The sequence below is a fragment of the Syngnathus leptorhynchus genome, chromosome 6, assembly GCF_054491065.1.
Source record: "Syngnathus leptorhynchus isolate UIUO chromosome 6, UIUO_Slep, whole genome shotgun sequence".
Lineage (NCBI taxonomy): Eukaryota > Metazoa > Chordata > Actinopteri > Syngnathiformes > Syngnathidae > Syngnathus > Syngnathus leptorhynchus.
Genome location: NC_141200.1, coordinates 2,235,761 through 2,260,997, shown reverse-complemented (window position 1 = coordinate 2,260,997; position 25,237 = coordinate 2,235,761). Strand labels below are relative to the sequence as shown.

General features: G+C 44.9%; 1 protein-coding gene across 2 annotated transcripts in view; it reads right to left on the bottom strand.

Moving 5' to 3' along the window:
• Positions 1–24,001, bottom strand: part of LOC147055241 (A disintegrin and metalloproteinase with thrombospondin motifs 20) — a 50,701-nt gene extending 26,700 nt beyond the window's left edge. For both annotated transcript variants that reach the window (XM_085914297.1, XM_085914298.1), the window contains exons 1-11: positions 23,878–24,001; positions 23,449–23,798; positions 19,553–19,715; positions 12,487–12,725; positions 11,391–11,474; positions 11,175–11,299; positions 11,065–11,105; positions 10,765–10,870; positions 9,176–9,322; positions 6,670–6,811; positions 5,932–6,036 (exon numbers count right to left, since the gene is read on the bottom strand). In XM_085914297.1, coding sequence (XP_085770423.1) covers positions 5,932–6,036; positions 6,670–6,811; positions 9,176–9,322; positions 10,765–10,870; positions 11,065–11,105; positions 11,175–11,299; positions 11,391–11,474; positions 12,487–12,725; positions 19,553–19,715; positions 23,449–23,798; positions 23,878–23,968 — 1,593 coding nt within the window. In that variant the 5' untranslated portion in view covers positions 23,969–24,001. The remainder of the gene's footprint in view (positions 1–5,931; positions 6,037–6,669; positions 6,812–9,175; positions 9,323–10,764; positions 10,871–11,064; positions 11,106–11,174; positions 11,300–11,390; positions 11,475–12,486; positions 12,726–19,552; positions 19,716–23,448; positions 23,799–23,877) is intronic.
• Positions 24,002–25,237: the final 1,236 nt, after the last annotated feature.

Below are 25,237 nucleotides of genomic sequence, written 5' to 3'. Positions count from 1 at the left end.
ATACAAATTGTGTTTTGGGTGGGAGACTTCAAATCCAATGCAATGTAACTTCACCGCGTCGATCTGTTCGTCATTACAGTTGTTTACAATCCTGACTTGCTGGACTAGACCCTCTTCCATGGCTAAAATCGTACTTGACGGATAATTTTTGTCGATGGCAGTAATCGGCGGGATTCCAACCGATTCAGTCGGATTCAGTTTGATTTTATCTATCTTAATTCCCATGGAACAATTCCATCTTGGTAAATTCCCGTCATTTTCGAGCTCTATTCCCAACACCGAGGTACTTAGTATCAGAACGGCAAGAAGTGATAACAGTTCTCCTTTTTGTGCGTAACCGAAGCCTATTCTCTTCCTAAGTAGCATATCAGACGGGTTCTGTTCACTGGAAGAATGCGGGACAAGACGGCGACTGAGCCCGTCGTCCGGCGGCACCTTGATAAGGAAACCCAAGCGCTAGCTTGTGATAAGACCAGAAAAGCTCTTACTCCTTCCAGATGACAAATCTACTGTAGCTAATATCGCTCCCATTGGCCGACTTCCCATAACTCTGTCATACATCAATGGCTTTGCTTCCGTGATTAAACTCGGGAGGATACAAGTAATCTCGGGGGGTAATAGTCAATTTACGAGATAAATCCGACGTTATCACGAGAGACAAACACCTGCACGCAGACACAAAGTAGCTTCTCTCTGCAAGGCTTAAGTTGCTTGTGTGTTTTCCAAACTTTGCGCCCCTAATGATGCGGTGTGAAGACATTCGCAATGACGCACAGGTGTGAACCGCCGCGGGGTTATCGACTAAACAAGCCCCAATCATTTCCACAATCCCGACTGTGACATCCTGATCTTTTTTCCCTTTGCGGACGGCTCTGTTGGAGCGCTAAAGTCGAAAATGAGATCCAGCGGGGGTGAAATGGCTTCCACAGCTCGATAAGGCAAACAGGTGTTTTGTGCATTTTGGTTGCCGATGTCAAATTCGAGATCACGACGGCTTCAAAGGTTTCCCACAGCTGCGATAAATTACATGTATGTACGACACAAAAATACGAAGTATTTTATAGTTTTAGATGATTTGAAATTAAATGATGAAAAATGTGCTTTATATTCTTAAATTAGTTAAAAAATAAAAACAAGAGTAAAAATATGGGTTTTGAAATATGAATAAACACGTTACGTTAAAAAAAAATCCTGTAATGCTAAAACTGTACAGAATGTAACAGTGGCTTGCAAAAATGAACAAAAGTACGAATTAGAATCAAACAACTGCCTCATTTGGCCCCCAATATATAACTACATTTCAATTTTGCTCATTCTCGTACATCCGAGCACTCTTGGCGTTATAGAAAAGCGCCCCATAGTAACCCCCGTGAGCGAAGCAACGCCACGTTTGGAATACGTTAAATGAATCCCTGTTTTTCTCCTCACTCCAAAGACTTTCCTCCTTACTATTAAGGTCACCACTTTCCCTTCCATACCTCCCCCCTATGTAAGGGCCACCGCGGCGCAGGCAGCCCCCAAAGAAGTGTCAAACATGAGAGGGGGTGCCCGTCCGTCAGAGACTTGCAAAGCCTGTGTAAGCCTCCGAGGCATTCCACTCCCTCCGCTGTGTTTACAAGCGCTACGTTTGCCTTCAAAAGGGGATGCGCCTGAGAAGAAGAGGATGGACGGGAAGTTGGGAAGAAGGCAAAAACATCTGTGTGAGACCATGCGTGAATGCCAAAGGTATTTGGTGTCAGAAGTGGGATCCTGAGGCGAGCGTAAACTGAACGCCGGGCTGCAGATTGCTCTGCTAGCTTGGCGGGTGATGTATGTGTCCCACGAGAAACTTACGTGCTTTGGTGGTGTTTTGAGATACAAGTTGAATTTGGTCTGTGTTCATGGTCATAACTCAAACCATGTTTCCCCATTGAAATGAATGGAAATGCTATTAATCCGTTTCAGTCACCCCTAAACAACACACAAAATTATCAATGTTTTTTTTTTATTATAAGGAAATTGAAGTTGGTCTGTGCTCATGGTCATAACTCAAACCATGTTTCCCCATTGAAATGAATGGAAATGCTATTAATCCGTTTCAGCCAACCCCTAACCCACACACATAAAATGATCACTATATTTTCTTATAAGGAAATTTGCACTCTGTAATATCACACATATGCCATAATTAAAATATAATGTGAGGGAGTAGAAAATTGTGGGGGAAAAAAAAAGGAAAATATCTGACAATGGCCACCGGGGGCAGCATAATCCTGCAGACACAAATGAAGAGTTTTAGAACGAACGCAAGTGACTTACTTAGATGCTGTTGAGGATAAAGAAGATATGCACGATTAACCATGAATAAATTGCTTGCATCTGTTGCTCCGTTATTTGTTTTCCAACATTTGTGGCTTTTAAAATCTCATTTATTGATGCTATCATTTCTAAAGCCACAACGATGATTCATATCAACAATGCTCAATTAAAGTGATTGAGTGGACCCCCGGTGGCTTCTCATAGCGGAGGACTTGGGCACGCTTAATTCCAATCACCTCTTAGTCGAGCGTGCTGATGTGAAAGGCTTGTATTGACTTGACTTTTCCTTGAAAGGTTGTCAAAACTTGGAAACGCGCGGAGACATTTGAAGGTCCTTGCGAGACGAGCCCGTCCAGCTGCGACGAGCGTATGTTTCAAATTAGGGATTTGAAAAAGATGCGTGTTGACTGGCTGACGACATCTGCGCACGTCCGCCACATTTCTTCGAGCACGCCCTGTGTAAAGCCAAATACAGAGGCTTTATTTTTTAGGTAATTGGGTACTCGCCGAGGATGTCGATACCAAATCTCACATTGAGTAAGTCCTCCTTGCCAGTAGGTGGCAGTAGGGAGGAAAAAACTATTTGCTGATACGAGGAATAAAATGCTCAATATTAATGTAACGTGTAATTATACAACATGTAGCTAACACAAGGCTAGCGCGAACGACGTCTGAGGACGGCAGCATCTGCTCGCAGCTCCTCGGCTGGCTGCTTTGAATGCTCGCGGCCTGTAATTGACAGGAAATGGTTGCACGGAGCAGCTCATTTGAGGAATGACAAGGCAGCCGGTCCATTCGACAAGGCCGTCACTCTTTCATTTGGCCCATCGAGACACGGAATCACCTTTCATGTCAGGGCCGACTCGTGGCATTCGGGGGTTGAGAACCGGAGCACAAAAGGATTTGAGACTGGCACGTTAACCGCAACCCAAAAAAACGTCTCGTCTTGTCCGCAATGCAACCCTTAACGATGCAATTCGCATGACTCTAAGATTCGTTTTGATTCACATCCAAAAAGTTCGATTCACCGATCGCATTTCCGCGCCCGCTTGAATCCGATCCAATCCGGATATGAGCGGCCCTGAGAAAGTGATGACAGTGCATCGACTCCAAATTCGAGTTCACACATGCACGCCGGCCGGCCGTCCACCACAAGTGTGTCACGCTGCCGAGAGTTTGGCTCGGTCCAAACGCTCGCCGCTTCCTCGGCCAACAGACTCCGTTCTGTCCCAGCTTTTGCTTGTCAAGGACCTGGCTGTCTCACTCTAATTGGCTCAAACAAAAGCAGGTTGTCATTCTGCCCTCTGACGGAATGCTCTGGAAACATATAACGACTGGCCGTTTTATTGAACACTCAATTGAGCAGCCATCAAGAGGATCCCGACAGATAAATAGAAACGCTCCGGCTTGGTTCCATTCAAGGGCTTTTTGGACGAGTCGTTTATCAAGTGCCAGCGTCTTCCTCTGTGGTGACAAGCGGGACCTTCAAAAGGGTCGGCATGTGGATGCGAGGGCCGAGCGGACCCCGGCTTTGGCTTGACAGGCCACTATTGAGCATGCTTGCTGGCCCTTAAACTCCCCCCCACACACACACTTACGTAAAGAGGGCCACCACAGGCACGTACATGCAAAAAACAAAACAAAAAAAAAACATCAAAACAGACCGGATCCTTTTAAAGGTGGGGGGTGCAGAAGAAGAGAAGATGGGGGGTGGTGGTGGTATTTATAGGCAACAAGTGATGGGATGCCCTCATTAATTCACGGCTCGCTGAGCCAGATGACAGACACGCCGCCAAGAGGTCATGTGACCACATTAGTCACTCCAGCACCCTGTGAGGGGGGGCTTGATGAGAGGAGGGATGGGGGGGGGGGAAGATACAGTGCCCCATTTCAACTAATCTGTAGACAGACGTTGCACTCTCCATCGTTGGAGGAAACCTTGCAGTTGGGTACCCCAATTACCTGATATGGTTTGTTCCGTGACCTGAGAAGAATTATATCAAATTCTATGATATTACAATTTTATATATGATATCATATATATTTTAAATCGTCTAATATTTCCGAGCGAGTTTTAAGGCTTCAAATTTGAGTCCTGAAATAAATTTTGGCCAGAATATTTTTTTTTTCCTGGTAGTTTTCAGGCATGAAGACTCACCCAAAATTTAATAACATCATTGACAGTTGACCTTTGAGAAAGGTCATCTCTCTATTGCTCCATTTTTAGTCACACGTGATAAATTGTCAGAATAGGCGTAGGAATTCTTGAATGGTGGCCAAAAAACATGAGGTGACCTTTGACAGCAAAATGATAATTAGCTCACGCGTGCCACGCGTGGAAATTCTCTGAAAATGAACGAACAATGGGAGGAGAAGCACACAGCTGCCAAATGCCGGCGTGCAGACGTCGCACATTGGAAATATTGGAAGGAGGAATCACTACTTGTGAATCCTGCAGTCATCGACATCATAGGTGTCAAACTTAAGCCCCGTGGGCCAGATATGGCCCGTATCATCATTTCATGTGGCCCGTGTGTGACTTCATGATCCCAAATGTTATTAAATGTAAACAACCTTAGGATAAGAAAAAGTGCTAATGCAAGCATTACTGTTCCCAATCACATTTAAAATAACTGACCTTGCCTGAGAGTCAGCTCCGGTGATTGTGCTAAACGTCACACGGTTCCAACCTAATCAATGTTTAGACAACTCCAATGAAGTTTAATCATCCATTTGACTGAGCTGGGCGCGAGTTAGGTCGAGGAGGCTTGATTAAAAGTCTCTTCAAAGCGTGAGACTCAAACACCGCAGGGCCATTACTCTTTAGTGCAGTTGTTGTAGTTGGATTAAGACGTTAGCCATCACCGGTTAAACTCAAGCGGCAGACGCACTGGAGACAAAAACGAAAATGACGATTGGGGAGGTGAGTTGGAAAAAGACAGCGAGAGGTCAGGAGGTTAAGGACGGGAGACTTGCTTCGTTCAAGTCGTGAATACTAAACTCCCTCTCGCGCCTCCTCCTTGGCTCTCCTCCCGTTGTGGTGGGCTCCGTTACAGCTGACCCACTCAGCCGCCGCTTAAAGAAGGTTTGGGGGTCACGGGTTCACCGCAAGGTGAATCGAGTGTGATGGGCCGGCCCGCGTCATCTTTCAAAGGCGTCTTCACCTTTCCCCTGCTTTGTTTTTTTCTTCCGATCTTTTTTTTTCCGCAACCTTCCCTCCTCCCCTTGTTTTTTCGCACGTAACCTCAGCAACTGACCCAACGTCTCAGCCCTAATTAGCATAGCACCCCGGGGCGAGGAGAACATGAAGGCTAATGGGGGTTGGGGCCTCCCGACAACACGGAGGGGAAAAGAAAAGTGCTGGTCACCTGACTGGTTTACATGGAGTCCTTCATGCAGAAACACAATAAATGGATTTTTTTTTTCCTCCTCTAGGATAAGGACATATGACGGAAAATAAATGTTTCATGACTTGTGTACAAATATGTTTAAATTAGCCATGAACCTGCTGCCATGGCAACGGCAACGTTAATCGAGGATGGTGACGTACATTTATATTCAGGTAAGTCTAACTTGACATGGGCCAACTTAAAGTCACATTAGAGGATTTTTATTGTTTTTTTTTGCACTCACCATTCCATGTCCGCATTCAGTCCCGTCAGCAAGCGGCATGTGCTGTGTGCGACATCCTTTATGGTCTCCCTCTGCACTGGTACACCAAAGCCTTTTACATTGTTTCTGCGTGTGAGAAATGGGGAAAAAAAAGAAGAGAATTCATCATCTATAATTTGCCAGGTTTCCAAAACAACCCATGAAGCATTTCAACCATGATTGGAGTTTTTAAAATTAAAAATCGGAGGCGGTAGAGTCATACTGTGTTTTTAAAATGTTTTTCTTTCATGTCTTGGGGATTAGGAGTCACCCCTGGTTGCTCTCTGAGGCAAAACTCATATCTAAAGATCGGAGTTTTAATTAGCAGTGGTGCCACAAATACGAGGGAATGCACTGATGATATTTGAAAAAATGCAATTTAAAAGCTCAATCAAAATAAATGAAAAAAAATAGTGTCAAACCACAATTATTGGGGAAATGAATAAATAAAATCCAAATAAAATATTCTATAAACTATATTTTAATTAACATAAAATGAAATATACAGCATGTCATTTAAAAACAATGAAATCCTTTAAAAATATTAATTACAAATACAATATAACATTTACATAAAATGTAATCCCCCCTTTAATTACAATAAAATGTAAAAAATACCAGCCAATTAAAACAAAATGAAATATTTTAACCTTCCCAGAAAAAAATCATATTTGAGAGATTTCCACCAACCAACTTCTTCTACAACACAAGCCCACTTACCATGTAAGGGCAAATTTGTGAGCCGGGTCCAAACATGAGCTCACACTGTTTGTTGGCGTTGTAGATTTGACCAGGGAGGAGATTGGGCAGATCATACGTCCTGCCTACGGGCTCATCCAAAAGGCACTCCCCGTAGCCAGTGCTGCGTTCAATAAAAACACCAGCCGTGTGAATGAATAACACGAGATGGACAACAAAGAGTGCACGACATCAGATGGGAGTGAAAAGGATCCGCGGGACTTTTGATTGAGGCGTATTTTCTTCGCTGAAGGCAAACAAGAGAATTTGAACTCGATTAAATTGGCTGGCTCCTCGACAGCGCCTGGATTAGGGCGTCATGACAGATTGCTCCCTAGATGAACCCCTCCCTCAAACCACCGACGTGCAAACACAGCTGGCGTGAATGTACAAAATCATCACTTGTGAAAAAAGGCCAAAGTCAAACAAGTTAGGCTGCAAAGATCTTTTTTTTGTCGAGAAGTCTTAAAAGAGGAAACGAGGTGGATGAGGCGTGTCGTTAAAAACTTCATCCTGGAGGGAGAAGCTAAAGCACCTGTGAGCACAAAACTAAGACTGCAACGACAGGGCGGTGATTATGCGGGATTATCCTCGGCTAACATCGCTTTGTGTCGTTCCCCTTTCATTTCCGTGCGGAGAAGGGTTGAAGTTTTGACAAGTGTAGCAAACGTCACTTAAAACGAGACACAAATTCAAGTTGACGTATTATCGGAAATGGATGCTTGTTTTGGATCGGATTTTTTTTTTTTTTAATTGCTCGTATACAGACGTTTGGGAATCAAATGTGAACATAAACAAGTAAGAATATATATTATTAATCTGCTTATTTTTGAAAACTCGTTCCGGTTGGTTGAATCAGCCAGGGTTGAACATCTACACCACAGAGAGGATCCAATTACGCTTAAAAGTGAGAAAGGGGAGTCAAGCCCCGGTTGTCATGGTAACAAGGTCTACGGCCTACCAAAGAATATGTCAAATAGACAGACGGTCCCTTATTAGAACATCTCTCATCAGCAGTCAAATGGAATTCATATTATTACATTGAAGGTCGAGAGAAAGATGTAATTTTGACATATTTTTAAAGACCATCAATAAGTCTGTTCTTACAGTCCTGCACACCTGGCAGCCGTCCTAAAAAACACGAAAGCGGTTGAGTATCATCACATAACTTTTCGGAGATGGAGAAGAAAGTTTGAAAGAAGTGCGTGGTTGTTGCTAGTGTAGTTGCTGACAGATTTTTTTTTTTTTTTACATTCTTTTATTAGAATTCTTTTAAATTAATTAATTGAAATAAAATTCAAATTATTTATTTCATATTTTTGGGGGGTGTCGCTGTTTACATAACTGACTTTCCTACACCTTGTATGGGATCCATTTCCATTAAATAAAAATGTGAATAAATATCCAAAGGAAGCTTATAAAATACTTCAAATGTGCCCCTTGAGTTAAAAACTGCAATATACACAGTAAAATAAACATATGGAAATAAAAGGCATTTTTTCAAAACATCATTGTTGGCGACAACGTGGTTTGTCACTGATGTCCTCTTTAAGACTTCTACATCTAATTGGATTCAATCAATTGGCATCCAGCCAAGAGCGGAATGAATGCTTTCTTTATGTCCAGTTGGACTCGAAATGACATTGCAGGTTTTCTTTTTTTTTTTTTCTCCTGCAACAGTGATGTCAAAAAGAGGACGTTTGAGAGGTCTTTGGGTTGGGGGGGGCGCTGCGGATTGAATTCGGGGCGAGAACGTGCAGTCAAAACACGAACGTACTCGAACCAGGTGGACCCACAGGAGTAGTCTGAATCAATACTCGTCATTGTTAGCTTGAGAGCGACTTCAAAAAGCGCTCTCGAGGGTATTTCCCACCGATGCGGCTGGCGCACTTGAAGCCGTCGCTACGCAATATGCTGACTATTTAACAGACTCACATTGTCGTGGGTGCTGCACAGAAATGACAGAAGAAATTCATGAAGACTCATCAATGCTGGAATGTTCCATGTCATGAAACCGCAACCGAAATGGCCTTGTAAATGCAAATGAGCATTCGCCGTAAAAAAAACGCCTTAACAAGATTCAACTGGTTAACAAGGCAGCCCTTTGTGAATATTTACACAATTAGTTATTGTCCATTTGCTCTATTTTAATCAAAATAATGTAGCTAGCCCCTTTAGCAGAGTTGCTAGCATCATGGATAGTAGACAGCTAAGTTGGTTCAAAAGCTACTGTTGCTAACGAGCATAGTGGAATTCAATAATTATTTAGTAGCTCATTAGCTATTTATTTCTATATTTATTTTTTCAAATTTTTTTTTGTCAATGAGCAGCTTGTAAGTTTGGAATCCATGCAGCCGCTAGTGGTAGCCGCTAATGCAACGAAATGTTACTTAGCTAGCTGTTACGACATCATCACTTATCAAATGAGCAGTTTGTGTGTGTTAAGTCCAGACAATGTGGCGGATTGCTAATATTATGGTGTACATACTCAAGGAACTCTGTGATGTACTTGCGGCTGCACTTGGACCACGACCAGGGGTTGGTGTCATGGTTAAGGGTGGGAGCCATGACATGGTACTGGTGCTTCATGCCGGCCTCTTTACATTTGGGGTTATCATCGTGGGGCATGTTGAACCTGGTAGACAAAAATCAGACAGTTGAAGGTGAGATAATTGATGTAGACCAACTTGTGGGTCGGTACAACATCAACTGTTAGCATAACAATATAATCATCATGTAAAATACTTCAAATCAAATGTAATTGGATTTATGCAGATTAAATCCTATCATCTTGCGTAATGACCAAATCATCTGGTATTTCTTTTCAGTTGCTCGGCTAATCTTAGCTAATCCGTCATTGGTCAAATGGGAGCAAACATTTTTGACCCAGTCCTTTGGCACATAAAATAAAACATATGCCTTTAATAACAGAGTAGAAAAAAAAAAAAGCCAGCGTACATTCCCCGGCTGCTAATAAACAAAAAAAACAAAAAAAAGAGCTGATGTATATAAAACAAAAGGGCGCCGCCGTGCATCTGCAAATTAATGAATTCATCCTGCTCGTCTGCTATTGGCAAGCTTATAAAAGTCCATTTTCTTGATGATGTGCAGAATCCGGACCGGTCGCTCTGCTTCTCGCGTGCACGTGCGCGTGTGTGTGTGTGTGTGTGTGTGTGTGTGTGTGTATTTACACACAGCAGCTCTGCGCAGCTGTAGGATGTCTGAGATGTTTACAACAGGATGTGGGTCAGCGCTGGCTGCAATGTCAGTGTGCGTGTGCGCGTGAGAACGCTGATTGACTTGAGGTGAATTTACAGCATGCAGTCTCCAAGGCCTCAAAGAGATAAGAGGCTGTTAGTGTAATGAGGCCGTAAATCAGCCAGTTCGGTGCCCCCTCGGGGGGGGGGAACGCATCATTTAGGAGAATCAATGGCGGCGGCGGCGCAGCAGGCATTGAGTTGGAGGCATCGCCGTGTCATTAGCACAAATATGCGTCTGAGATGCCCACTGAGGCTGGCTGGAATGTCTGCGGGTTTATGACGCTTCCAATGGGTGTGCCGTTCTGGAAGTATCAATTAAATGAGACATTTTTACACAAAGATGATCCAGATAAGCACCTGCGATGAAACCCAAAAAGGGAGCGGAATTATACTAAATCCATTTCTTTCCATATTATTGATTGCCCCTTGTCAATTTTGCATATTTACCATCGAAGACATTTGACCTCAGACCTGATAAAGATCGACTATCAACGCTTGGGGGGTCCTCAGAGTCATTTGAGAAGTCCCTCCAGTCCATTAGTGCAAATTGGGTCCCTAATCCTGCGCAATTGTGTTGAGTGGCTCCCACTACCTGACACGGCCTTTCCCAGGCCCGCTAAATAGTCTCGCCTGTGAACGCGGCGATTAAACACACCGCGCCAACTGGCTCGAGCCGACTTGACTCGACAGCTGCTGAAATTGAAATACATACGCAGACAGGTAATGCTTGAGATTCTTTACAGCCAATATTTTGGTATGTACGAGAACTAAAACCATCGGCGGCCCCTATCCATTGCGATGACGACGTGGAACTTACACATGGCCCAGCTCGTGTGCGATGGTGAAGGAAGCGCTAATTCCGTTTTCCTCGCTGATAGAACAGCTGCGATAGTGGTCGCACATGGTCCCCAGTTCTGCCAGCCCTGTAAACACCCAGACGTGGTATATGTGCTCCTTTGACTATTAAAACGTTTGTTCCGCTAAGAGAGATTAACCCCGCTTTCTACCACTCTCCCCCTTCACTATAATGCTATTAGCCGTCTTGCCATAAACACATTACTGCACGCTTTATGAGCTCAGAGCGGAAAGTTCATTTCGGGGAGAGGAAAAGTCTTACCCAGAGTGTCGCACTTGTCTTTTGCGCGGCATATATCTTCCCTAGGAGAGAAAATAAATAAATAAATCGATATCTATTTTGGAAGATTTGATTTTTAGCGGCGATTGTACCTGGTGATGAGGAGGGCGGTGTCGTGATGAGAGGGGTGGTTGTCGTCCTTGACGTTTTGTTTCTGCTGCCAGGTGCAGAAGTTGTGCAGAGTGGTGGCGGCGTTGAAACTCACCGTAGGGCCATCCTGGGAAAACACGTAAAAAAACATCCATGCTGATTTCCAGGAAGGACTGTCGATATTTTACAAATCACACCGAAAGGATTTCAAGACCCACCTGTTCATTATGGATGACGATCAACTTGACAATCAAGATGTTGATGAGGTTTCCCACGCTGGGGTCCTTGTACACTGCTGCTACCTGTAACAAAGACAAGGCACAGACAAAAAAAAATGCAAACTTCCAAAAACCTGAACCACTTTGCGCTCGGAATGCCAATAATACAAATTAGGGTCCACTGGGGGCGACTTAACGTGACCTGATATACCGTTCGAGGGTCTTAAAAGTAAATTTCATTAGCAGGCGCCTTGAACACAGCGGCCAACTTAAAGCCGAGCGCCGGCCAAACATTCCCTCGCTCGTTTTCCCCTCCACTTCCCTCGCCGTGCCGGTGCACCCCTGTCACGGTCGGTGAGCGGTCTCCTCAGGCCGTGTGCAGCCTCCTGACAGGAACTCATTAGTACACTATAAACATTTAGCTCGTCTCAGCCCTGAGGGGGGGACGTAAACAGCGACCGGGCCTGTCTTTGCTCGCTCTTGGTCCAACTCAAACACAGCACCTTGCTCCTTCTGTCTGGCCCCCGTTAAGAGCGGTCAGAAAAGTCGATATATCTTCCAGTGTCCCTTCAGGCTAAAGAAAAAGCGTCCCCCCCCCTCGACGTTGATACGGCGTTAAGTATTATCCGAATACCTGAGTCAGCAGCTAAAAGTCTCTCTGGAACGGCACCAATGAGCTATTCCAACTACGGCGCTAGTTTTACGACTCCGCTGGGAGCAGACGTCTACATTGTTGGTCGGCTCGTGTAAACACTGGCGGGAGAAATGTTGGGATGTCAAAATGTTTGCTTTACGGTCCCCACTGTACCTGATCGGACTATTTTCAGACACCACGTCCCGCTGACGATCGTTGCTCGGTCACTCGAGATAATGAAGGGATGTTCTGCTTTGACCCCGGGTCTCGCTACCTCCCAAGTAGTCAATTTTAACATTATTCATCTTGTTCAGTAGCGAGCCTCTTGGTTCTTGTCAATTGGAATGGCCATTTGATTAATTAACTTGATTGCCGTAACCACTCAAAGTGAAGCACATCTGCCGAATAGCTCTTTGGAATTTCTGTTTACGTAATAATGTTTAGAAACATTATTTTACTTACTACTGACATGATTGTTAGGATGTAGTGTTCCAGGTTGCGTCCGTGGTGACGTGCCATCTTGGCGTCGGCTGTCACCATCAGTTCCACGTAGCGAGGGTAGGAAAGAAAGCGCTTGCGTCGGCGCAGGTGCTTGGGCTGCGTTCCGTTAGCGGCGTTAGCGTCCACGGCGGCTCGGAGAGAGTTCAGCTCGTCGCCCATGTTCCCTCGACTCTCCAAAGACACTGTCCTCTGGCTGTCATCTGAATGGAGACGGAAATAGAAGTAACAAATGCGATCTTCAATATTAACATGAACACTAAATGACATTGTTGTGCACTAACTTCAGCTTTTTTGTTTGATTTCAAATAATAAGAAGAATTATGCTAAAAAAGTATAGGTTTAATGATATTCTAATTTAGTCATTTACAACACTGGTATAAAGGACATCTCAAATATTGTTTTAGCGCTAATATTAGCGCTATCGCTAACACAATTCATTTGTGAGCTAATTTAGAAGATGCCATTTAGCAATTTAGCTGTAACTTTAGTTTTAGTTAGGTTTATCAATGTCAGAGGATTTTTAAAAGCGTTTTGGTACATGGAAATGTTTTGGTTTTTTTGATTTTATGATTTGTGTAGTTTTATATACTATAACCTTGGGCAGGGCACCTCTCATGTTTTGCTAGCACTAATACAACTCGGGGTGAGGGTCGCATCAACTCTTTCCTTCGGTGTTTTCTAACACTTAAAAGGAGAATCCAAATGAAAGATAAACAGACATTCATGGAGCATTTTATGACTCTGAGCGCACAAGAGGCGAGCATACTTGGGAGTCCATCGACCTCACTAACCGCCTCAACGTTTGGGTGAAGTGTCCCTTTGTCTTGTCTGCGGTCAATCTTTCCAGACAGTCAGACAGAGAGAGATTGTGTGAAACTGTTAGCTCAGTGAAAAGCCAAAAAAAAAGAAAGAAAGAACTTGTTGAGATTATTCAAGCGATGCCCCCAGCGGGCACGCGAGGCAGAGCGTGACTCCCTGGCACAATGGCCGCGTAGCCCCTCGCTGCCGTGAGGCCGAGCCCCATGCCAGCGCCTGTCTCAGAGGAAGAGCCAAGCCCGCCTGTGCCCGTGCACACAGCCAGAACAGAGCTTTGTATTTTACAGGATAAAAAAAAAAAAAAAAAAAAATCTCTGGAACCCAAAAGCCTTCGCGAAAGCCCTTAAACAGACTCATCTCCGTAGATAGTCTGACTTCAAAGGGATTAGCATGTAAGGAGAAGCTCGAAGAAATTGGCTTTAAGTCGAGATAAAAAAAAAAAATATCTGAAGAGTGGGAGGTGAAAATATGGTCAGTGTTTTAATAGCCTCGAAATCAGCGCAGATTAGCCGGACATAACCTCTACTAAAGCGCTTTAGGTTCAAATCGGCCTCTCGCCGGGTCCTGAGCTGCTACTTACACCATGACAGGACAGAGGTGACTGCCCTGACTCGTACCGAGACCAGGCGTCAGTCACCATTCACGACCACTCGACGTCCCTTAAAGTAGGGGTCGCGTTAGCCGACGACGTGAACGGCTTAGTAAACAACCCTGAACACAAATCGTCATGCTAGCAGATTAGCGCTTTTCTACAAAAGAAACCCCCGACTCATCATCAGTATGGTTTCAATCCAAGGAAAATGTCTTTGGCCGTACTTGACGCTTTAGCGCTTTTGATCCGCTGAAGCCATATAGATTTGATTTGATGGTATCCAATAGGCCAGACAGATCCGAGCATGTCTTGGCGGCTATATCTTCGGATAAAGTCTATATCTTTAATGGCTGCCATGTGTTAGCGCTTATTGAAGGCGACGTGTCGTGTCTGTTGAGTTGCCGTGACAGATTCCAGCTGGGGTTATTTTCTGCCACTGTCGACTGTCTGGGGCATTTTTAAAAAAGACGACGGCCCGTGGAGGAATGGTTGGCGGCCGGCGTCTTGATTGACAGTCACTGACGCTCAGAGGTGAGGAGATGTGACAGGTGAGTGAGGGTTCCTCATTGCCTTGGACTGGGGCCAGAGAAACATCAGCGCCGTCGCCTATCGATCGGTTGACAACTAATGTCAACGTGAACGACTGACCTGTTGAGATCAACAAATTTTGTTTACGTGAGCTCTTAATAATGTCAGGTTATTATTTGTCATAATTTTTGATTAAAAAACATTTTTTCTTGATGTTTGTATGGGTTTTCAGTCATTTAGGTTGAATTTGTTTTAATTTTTTTTGCTTCCTGAAAACTTTTTTAAAAAAAATGCAATTTTGCTATCAGGCTATTAATAAAAAAAAAAAAATTCTTAAAAATGTTTTTGTTTTTAAAATGTCCTCATTCTTGCCCATATACGCCTTGACTGTTCCGATAGTCCGTATCAGTTGGAACGATAGCTCCCACATAGCTGCCAAGCTGCAAACGACACAAAAGCAAAAAAAAAAAAAAAAACCTGACACTGGCCCCTCGCCAGCTTTTGTCATTCACATTCATCACAAGTATTTCGGTCCGCTCCTCCAAACACATTCTTGGACAGACCACCGCTGAGCAGTTTTCAGCATGTCTCCAAAGCACTACTGTAAGTCTACAAAAGGAGACAAAAAGTTGAGTCATTTAATCGACTGGCCTTTCTTTCATCTAGCTACCGCAATTGCACTTAATCGCACTTCATCTGCGGCGTTTTCCTCTTAATGGACGGTAACCGGAGTATCTGGCCTTGCGTGGACGCAAAGCACTACCTACGCTGGGCGTAAGGTACGCTGTCCTCTTAATTGGCACCCTGGGACGGGAGCGCTTTGACTCTCAGCGGGCCGTTGTAAAAGAATGTTAATTAGTTCAACAATGAGATGTGTGTTTGCTATTGTCGGCCTCTCGGCATTGATACTCTTGACTCGGAACTGAGGGAGAGTCAAAGAGCAAAGCTTTGATGTGGAAGGGGGGGGGGGGGGGGACGACGGCGGAGATCATTTGCGATGAATGACTGCGCCGAGGCCGCGGAAAGCCAATAATCCATTTCATGCTTTGCTATATTGGCTTCTTGAGCTTGTTTTGCGATGAAGACAAGCGGGCACTGGAGTGGAAGACCGCGGGGGCAGCTGGAGCCAAGCAAATGACAACATTTATGAAAGGATACACGCTGGGCGAGACTCTTGTTGTTGTTCTCGCTTCTGTGGAGAACCGCCAGGCCCGACGGGTTCGCTGGCTCATTAAGAAGACAAACTGCGGCGTGTCACAGTTTCTGTCATCTTCTTATAGCTACTGTTGTTGGCTTGTTTTAAAAAAACAAAACAAGCTTGTGAGTACCTTCAAAAGTACAGGTGTCGTAAGAATCATTAGGCCACGCCCCCCAACACACTTGTTTGTAAATTTACTGTAATAAGACAAATAAATGGGCAAATATGCGAGGTGGGGGCTGAGGTAGCACAGCTTCAGATGAGAACACTCAAGGCTGCAGTATGCAGACGAAAAGATAGCCGAGTGAACATTTTGACGGAATGGGAGGACAACTCCAGGAGCCAGCTGACGTTTACCTAAGACTCGAAGATAAAGGTGAACCTATTGGTCATCTGTCCATCATGACCTTTAAGAGTCACTTTCCCTGACCTCTGTATTATGAGCGAGCTTTGCAAACCAGCTGCTGACTGTGTACGACCCAAAAAAGGAAAAAAAAAAAAAAAACTGAAGGTCACGCCAACCCATCCTGCGAGTGACAAACAAAGCGGGAAGTGAGGTTACCGACAACAAGTGGCTCTATTCACATACATGAAAGCGCGAGGGGAGAGCGGGACAGCGATTCAAGTCGGCTCGTTCAAAACCGACCCCCGGGCGAGGGAGGGCCCTTTTTCCATGCAAATGAACCCATTGAACAAAAAAAAAAAAATAGAAAAAAAGGAAAAAAAACTGACGCTGGCATTTGAACTAGCATGTATGCACAGTGGGCACCGAGGGGGCAATCCCATACAGTGATTATGTTGAGGGTCAGGGGTCACAAATGTCTAGTGGGCCCAGTACTGCCCCATCAAAGGCGCTCACTTCGCTCTTCCCCGGTCGCCAAACGACACAACAAAACGGGCATCAATGACCGCCGACAACAAAACACTGGGAAGCTAGTGTTTAGCTATTCAGCTGCTAATGTTTGCTGTCAAACTGTCCATATTCAATTTACTGTTCCTAATACATTCAAAGTATGGCAGTGAGGGGAGGGGGGAGAGGGGGGGGGGGGATTCGGAGTAGCAGACAAAAACAGCGAGAAAGAGGCTAACCCTCTTCGTCTTCAAATGGGTTTGTAGGAGAAAATAATCTACCCTCATTGTAGAGACCCTCATCCTTGTGGCGATCTCTATCCACTCATGCCGGGATTCACATGCAAGCTTGTTCGTTTAAAGTTGTGCTGGAATAAATACGTGTAAAGATGATGATGGAAATATTTATGAATGACATATCGAAGGGCATCGACTACAACCGAGCTGTACATTTGATATATACGTACGTACGGAAATACTTTTCCTTTGGCTCTGTGGAATGTTTGTACAGACGAAGCATTCAAAACACCCAAGCACTCGACGATGCAGAAAAAGCATGTTAAGATTTGTAAACAGCCTCTCAATTGCTGAAACAACAAACGAGGGGAACACTTTTAAAAGCTCTTATCACTGACACATCAATGGGTGTTTTTACACGCGTCGGAAACATTGACTTGCTCGGGTTTCCGACGCATATTTCTGCGAAAGACTGTAAAAACTGTGGAAACTTGAAGGCAAACAAGCGCCCTTGTTGTCACGTCAAGCCGTTGTACCTGAGTTAAAAAAAAAAAGTATCCCACCCTGTGCTGATAAACACGTCGTTTGGTTTGATAACAAGCAGTCCATTTGATCTCGCTCTGATTCAAAAAGATGTTTCACTGGAGAAGACATTAACATTAAAAAGAAAGATGTTGGGCAATGACAGTCGCAAAAGGCAACCTCCTGCCCCCCCCCCCTCATTGTTATCCATCTTTCAAATAGTAAACTCCTCTTTAAAAGCACTTCAAAGTCCAAAGCCCACCGGACCATTCAATTTTCACACAGCAGCTACCAATTATAATTTAGTACCAGGGTCCTCTTCACAGAGACGTAAAGTGGGAAGAGGGGGAATAAAAAGACAAGGAGACTGGAGAAGCAACAGAAACTCTCATATTGTGGGGGGGGGGGGGGGGGGGGGCACAATATGAGAGTTTCTATTGCTTCTCCAAAAAGACCACGACGCCGATTCTCTGGCACATCATTTGTGAGATGAGATAAATCTGATTTGCAATAAAAGGAGAATGCGTAAAAAAAAAAGTTTTCGGACCATGAGGGAAAATGTCGTACAATGAAAATAATTTGAATAGTAAACCTAGCCGCAATTTGTTGCTTTCATGGTGATTACCATTTTAGTGGCCACAATGTTAGAAGATAACTAAATGAAATTATTTCACAGACTTTGTCTTCATACCTTTGGTCACTTGTGACCTTTCAAAACAAAAGGCACACGTTTGTTAGCTTAGCATGTGGCTGTTTCTTTGCTCTGGACCATTAACGTTAGCTTAGCCCGTTGCCACGTCTTTGCTCTGGTATGACATTTATGAATAAAAACATATGGATGTGTGATTTTAAAAAACTGCTGGTCATTTGTTACATTTTAGGAAGAAAAGGCAAAGTATGACTAAAACACATACACACAATTGTTAGCTTAGCATGTGGCTCTTTCTCAGTAAAAACTGTTGTTGTTTAGTGTTCTGTCTTGTGATCAATGTGTTCAATGTGTAATTTTGAAAATAGAATCAAATAGAGTTCTCGGACCAATTAGTATTTCACGTTTACCAACTGCTACGAACTTCTGAAGGAAGCAGACCAAGAAACAGTCATCGCTCGCAATGTTGTATAAGTCGAGCGTCACGCGATCGCCGTTTCCATGTCGCCTGCTAGCGATAGCGTGTAGCGCACTCCGTGGCTTACAAAGACAGGAGGGGCCTACTCACTTTGGCTCCGTGTGGCCTTCAAAGAACTTATTTCATATCGCCAAATCTGAAGAGGGGCCTTATCTGATAAGGCAGAAGAGTCGCATCTCAGGACACTTTACAGTCAGTGCTAGCCCAGTTCCACGGGCTCTTTAATCCCTTCGCGTATTGTCTGCCTGATGTCTTTACATCAAGACGTCAAGGCGGCACGTATCAACTTTCATTCATATCGAAAGAAACCCTAATATATACGTATAAATTGCATATTCCTGATAGAAAAGCCACACAAGCAACATTTGAATCAATGACTCGTTCCCAGGGAGCCACAATTGAGACAATCTACATTTCTCGTCTCTGTTTGCCGCACACAGAGCGAGTGGCCGAAAAGTCAAAGCATACGAAGGAGGTCAGCGCAAGTTCTTGAAATTGTCAAGGCACACAATAGCCGCCACGGCCGTGTGACAATGGCCCAGCTCGAGACAACAAGTCAACGAAGCAGCTTGCACACACAAGATTTATTTGCATCCCTTCAACAAAGGCCGCCCGCCGAGCTTCTCGCTAGGATGACAACAGCGACCGGACTCCTTTTTTTCAAGGGCTCTTCACCACCCAAAAAGAGGTCACAGAATTTGGACATTTCATTATGCAAATGAATGACAACCATGGCCTTCTTTACTTTCTTGACTCATTTTCAAATCAGCATTTGTTTTAGAGTTTGTACCCATTCAGAGAGGGAACCTGCCAGACCACTTTGTCCTTCAACATCAAAGGCCTAGGTGTAATTTCATTCCCCAAAGCCTCCGCAATTTTATAGAAACATTCAAACTATGACGAAATCCTAAAATCCCCTCTGGTTCTTCATCTCATCACAACCCAATAGCTTTCCAAACTGAGTTGAGATAAAGAACTTTGGCAGAAACATTGACTGTGATCAAGCACTTTTACGAATTAAAGTGATTACGTTTCAGTGGGGGGGACACTCCCCTTTAATGAAAGAGAAATTTGTGACTGGGTATAATTTACATTTCAGGGCGAGGTCATGAGGCGGTAAGTCAGCCAGACGGCGTTTACGGGCAAGACGTCTGTTACCTGAGGCCGAACAAGACTCGCCGTCGCTGGAGATGTTGCGTCTCCTCTCGTGTCGATAGACCAGATGGGGTTTGTGGTGCTCGTCGTCGTATTCCTCCTCCCCTTCGGCGTTCATGAGAGGTTCCAGGAAGTATTCGCCGTCCGGTGTTGTGAAAGTGCCCATCTGGAGAATGAAATGTGTATATAGGTTAGCATAGATTAGCATTAGCAACCAGGGTTAGCTTGTCTACTAGCTGATTGTTTACACTAATTTCCTGAGTAAAAATGATAAAAATGGAAAATATATGACGCATTCCAGGTTCCACTTGGCTTCCATACTTCCAATAACTGCGGTCTACGAGCCTCGAGGCGTCTGTGATTGACACGCTGACTCAGACAAGTCTTGTCAGAAAGAACGATGTAACAAACACCAGGACGAGACAATTCGTAGTTCTGACTGACAACGTACAGTTCCCTGCCGGCAGCGCTTACATCATCATCAGACACGTAGCGAGGAATGCTAATATTGATTTGGCAGCTCAGGACCTCGCAAAGCACCTTAGCTCACTCAGCCGTGAGGCACAACGCTGTTTGCATGGTCATATCATGCGCACGCTTGAACAGGATATCACACGCCGGAATGTTTCCTTTGCCTGGTTATTACGCAGTCGTCCGAGCAAAATGACACTTGATGGAAAGAAAGAGGAGGGGTGCGATTCTGATACGGAAAATGTGACTGTCTTTCAAAGGGTGGAGGATTAGCGCAGACGGTGATTGCTACAAGGATCCTCGAAAGCGCCACGTGCCTCGAGCGCTACGGTACATACGTTGAGTGCTGAGCTAATTAGGGTTAGTAAAAACGGCTCAAATATTTTAAAAAGACAAATATAATATTTATATCAATAAAAATTGTAATTGAAGACAATTTGTAATTTTAGTAATGACACAAAGTTGATGCAATTTTTTTTTTGTGGGCCACATAAAATTATGTCACGGGCCGTATCTGGCCCCGGGGCCTTGGGTTTGACACCTATGCTAGATGGAAACTGGAAGCCAACAATACAATGTTACACGACAGAAATGATTGAATGCTATTTTTTTCATTCATGCAGGAGTCAATAAGAAAATAAATGATTTCCATTGTAATTATTTACCCAAAATGACACTCCCAAAGTGAAATCGTCGAAGCATGCCGACCTCATCAACTCCTCAATAAATCTCTAAGAGCCGGCGGAAAAAACGTTGACTTGTTTGTCCTTCTGGACTTCTCCTTGTCAAGGCAGCAATGACAAGCATCTTTGGCTGCACTCATTCTTAACCTTGTAAACAGTTGTCAGGATTAGCATCAAGTCAAGGTCTCCTCAGGCTATTTGCTTCATTTTTCATTCTCATTTGGGGGGGGGGACTTAAATAACCACACTGCCGCGATTTATAGAACATCAATGATTTATACGTAGTAAGTGGTGGTAGATGTTTACCTCTATCTTGTAAATCACTATCTATGGCCAGTTAACTTTGATCGGAGGATTCCGTCTGCAGAAACAGGAAGTCGTGGATTTTGGGTAAAGGGGTGGGCGTGGGATTGAGGTGGCAGAGTTTCCACACGCAAAAAAAAAAAAAAAAAGACGGCGGAAAAAAAATTGGGCTGGACACAAAGGTTGCTGTTCAACAGTGGGTGCTGAACTGGACCAACGCCTGGAGGAGGAGGAGGGAGGGAAGGGGGGGGGTGTTGCGTTTGAAGCTTGACGTGGGAAAAAAAAATAGATTTTTGACTTACAAGTCTCATTTGTTTTATGACCATACTCGTGACTCAGAACACTTAACTGGTGGACATTCAAAGTGACGTTTTAAATACACAACGTGAAAGCCTAATTCTCTTGTTTACTTTGACGGTAAACAAGAAATAAACTGCTGCTTGTTGTGAACTAAGTTGAGTTTACAGTATCTTGAATTTTGGCTTGGATGAAAGAAAAAAAAAAAAAAATTGAGGTTACAAGGCCGAGGTGGCCCGTAGCCCCGCCCACCCAGGCAGCGTGATCTTTACACAGGGGCGCATCGCTGGGCGTCGGAATGACGATGGCCCTCGTTTGTCAGCGGTCCTGACTCGCCACACACTTCTTTTATGCCGGCTCCCGACAGCCAGCGTTTCCCACGGTGCGAACCAGTCGGCGGTTTTACCGACTGCTCGTCCTTCACGTCGCTTCTTCTCTTTCAAGGGCTCATTCGGAAAAGGCCAAATGGTCCTCGTTTCTCAGCTTTGAGTGACTCCGGGCGAGGAAAGGGGAACCTGTTTCTTTTTGGACCTCAGAATGATTCCTTTGTTTTAGGGCTTAATTATTCCTTAATGACCTCATCCTAACAAAACAAAAAAAAGCAGCAGCCCAGGCCATTAAGGTCCAGTGATCAGATAGGGACACATTTATGACCCAATAGCCTCTGGTGCCTTCTCCATTGTGCTGTCATTCTCAATGAGTGATGATGCGGATAAGCAACAAAGATTGCTTGAAAAGGGATGCAAACATGTTTGGATAAGCGAGTCATTCATCAAAGTCAAGGCAGAGCGGGGCAATTAAAGGCTGATTAGCCTGATCGATTTGGCAAACCTCAGCTTTTAAATTACTTTGCAAACATGGAGATGGAGAGTTTTATGGACTGGCTCTTTTCTGCCAGTTGATGTGGTCTTATTCATCAGGAGCATTTTACAGGTTGTTTGGATTACAATACATTTTGCCCCTCCGCCTCCCTCAAAGGAAAATCAGTTATCTATATTTTTCTTATCATTATGATTCATCCTGATCCACTTTTTTATATCACACAAAAAAAAAAAACATGTGCACACTTTATATATTCACTGTCAACATTATCCCGGTACAGCACAAGGCGCGGCCATCTAAAATAAGGATTATGTCACCGATAGCGATTCTGCCTCGGGGGTTATTACTGTCCCGCCAAACAGTCCCCTGTGCCAGAATCCGGTGGGAGTGGCAGGGGTCAAAACCGCCATGCCTCCGGGCCTTATGTGACCAATGAAGTCATCTTCCTTCATTGCTTCTCACATTCTCTCCAGCAGTATCCCGGCACTAGTAACCCCAGCAACTTATATTGGGCCAGAAAAGTCATGATGAGCCAATATATTTATAATAACTTGAAATTATTGATCTGCATAGATAACAAGACGACTTGAAGAATATGTTATGGTCGCAGAAGTCGTGTCACTATGCAAGCTAAGCAAAAATCCTTCACAATCGGCAACATCGTCATCGAACAACATCATTGGTGAAACCACAAACAAGTCACGTGACAGCAACATGCAAGTGCTACACAAACCCGGTCGGGACCTCTTGACCGTCCGGTCCACGACTCCATCAAGCTGCTCTGTCGAGTGTTTAGTGTCACAGATGACATGAGGCAGGGCACACCCTGGACCAGAACCGCTCAAACTTGCTATACGGTCACAACCAAAGAAGATTTTGAATTCAACTATTAGGCTTGTTTTGGCCACGTGGAAGGATGCGACAACACACAGAGACCCGAAAGCAACAAAATCCTACAAGCACCGATTCAAACTCAAACCATACATGCAAACCACAATCATTTATCATGGTGATTCCCGACATTATTATCGTAACTGGTCCAAACTTTTTATTTTTTTTCATATATCCATGCAACAGATGTATAATGTCAGGCACAACAAATAAATTGCCTTTCATTCCAATTTAGAGGGAATATAATTGACCTGTGTATGCACTTCTTGAGATTCTCAAAGTCAAATATGTGACTTGGCAAGCCGGTGCACTGCAACCTTGCAAAACTTGCGCTACTCTGCAGCTTTATGGGCGACACGGATGGGTGCAAACGGGGTTGCAGCGAGAGGGAGGACAGGGGAGGGGGAGGGGGGTCGGTCAGTGGGTACTCACCAGGCCGGTGCACAGGCTGAACACCGCCGGCTGCTCCTCCCGGGAGTTGACGTGTCCTCGGAAGAAGCAGTGTCGCATGTCCGCGGCTTCTTCCGACTGGCTCTCGTCGGTCGCTCCAAAGTGTGTGACCGCGTAGGCGGACGCGATGAAGTCCGAGTGCGCGCTCAGGTTGAGATGGAAGCGTTGTCCGAACGCGTCGATCCGGTAGTGGAGCCGCGGCGTGGACAGCTCGTCGTTTAAACTTCTGCGTCTGCGCCTGTAGTGCAACGAGTGCGGGAAGGACTCTCCGAAGTCATTGACCCGCAGCGGGCTGGTAATTTCGCACGATGACAGCTGCTTGATGAAGATTTCTGCAGAGCAGAGTGGAGAACACAGTTGTCACGATGTTGTTTTTTTTTCTTTTTTTCTACAAGTTGCAGGCCGGCCTACCTTGTTTCGGATGCAACCGGTACTGCGCGGCGAGCCGCACAAGCGCTGACAGATGACACGCGAGTCCCACCAGCCAGATTGCACACTGCATGGTTCCCACGGCGGTGCTGTCCGCGGCGGCCCCCTTCCGTCGATCTCTCCCCCCCCCCTTGCGCCCGCTCTCCTCGTCCGTCCCCCCAGGCCGGCCGGCTTGTCAGCAGCGGCAGGTCGCCGGATCGAAGGAGGCTCTTCGCTGCAGCGCAAGACCCGCGTCGTGCGCGCGCCTCATCGCATTGCCCCCCTCCCCTCCAAAAAAAAAAAAAAAAGTAGCAGCCCAGACTATTTATTTATGACACATGCATCCCACCCACCCCCCTCAAATACACACACGCACACATGCACACACTTGTCTTCCCCCCCCCTCTTGCAGGGAGTTAGCCGCCCGCTGCAAACTAACTAGAGAGTGTCTGCTGAAAAGAGGGAGCGGTGCCAAGTATGCTTTCCCTCAGCCATCCCCTCCTCGACCACCCTGTGCAAGCTCAAGGCGCACACACACATACACAAACTCACACACTAAAGCCCGAGTCGCAACGCCCCCTCCGGCCCCACAGAGCCAATGGTGGGACAGAGAGAGAAGAGCTCCATGCGTTAAGTCCAGCCTTGTAGACTACATGTATGCAAATCCAATGACGATATTCAAGTTGTGATGCCCGATGCAATAAATGGTGCAAGTGATGGCATGACTTGTTGAATGCGTCACTGACCATAACACTAAAGGCGAAACCGGTTATTGGTTACGCACAAACTGGTGTGTTGAAAAAAAAGGGCAGATTGCGCCGTGGTGGGTGTGAACACAACTCCATTCAGTGTCAATTGATAGTATTTTTGAACGAAATGTGACTGGCAAACACCAAACTCAGAATCTGTCTGTGGACCGATAACATTCAGACAAATTGCACTGGATGATATTTGGAAAAATTTAGGTCCGAGCAGGTATATCATATCCGCCACCAAATTTTGTATTCTCTGCATACAGTGAAAATCTAAAGATCGGGTCAGAGAGGACACACATTTTGCTTTTATGCCAGTTGGAATCATCACTTGTGGGAAAAGGGAGCCAATCAAAAGGCAAAAGAAACAAAGAGAGCGGAAAGGCATCGTTGGAGCCATCGTTCACTGTCGCCTGCCAGAGGAAGTCGACTTACTCGATCACCACGAGGCACTCAGCTTGTCGTTAATCATTTGGGACGCGTTGAAGTCTTATGCAAAGTCGATGGACATATGAAAAGCACTTTTGTCTTTCACATCTTTTTGAAAAGCCAGCATTGTGACTCATTGGATTCGCCGGGCTCACCGGAATTTTTTTTTTTTTTTTTTTTGC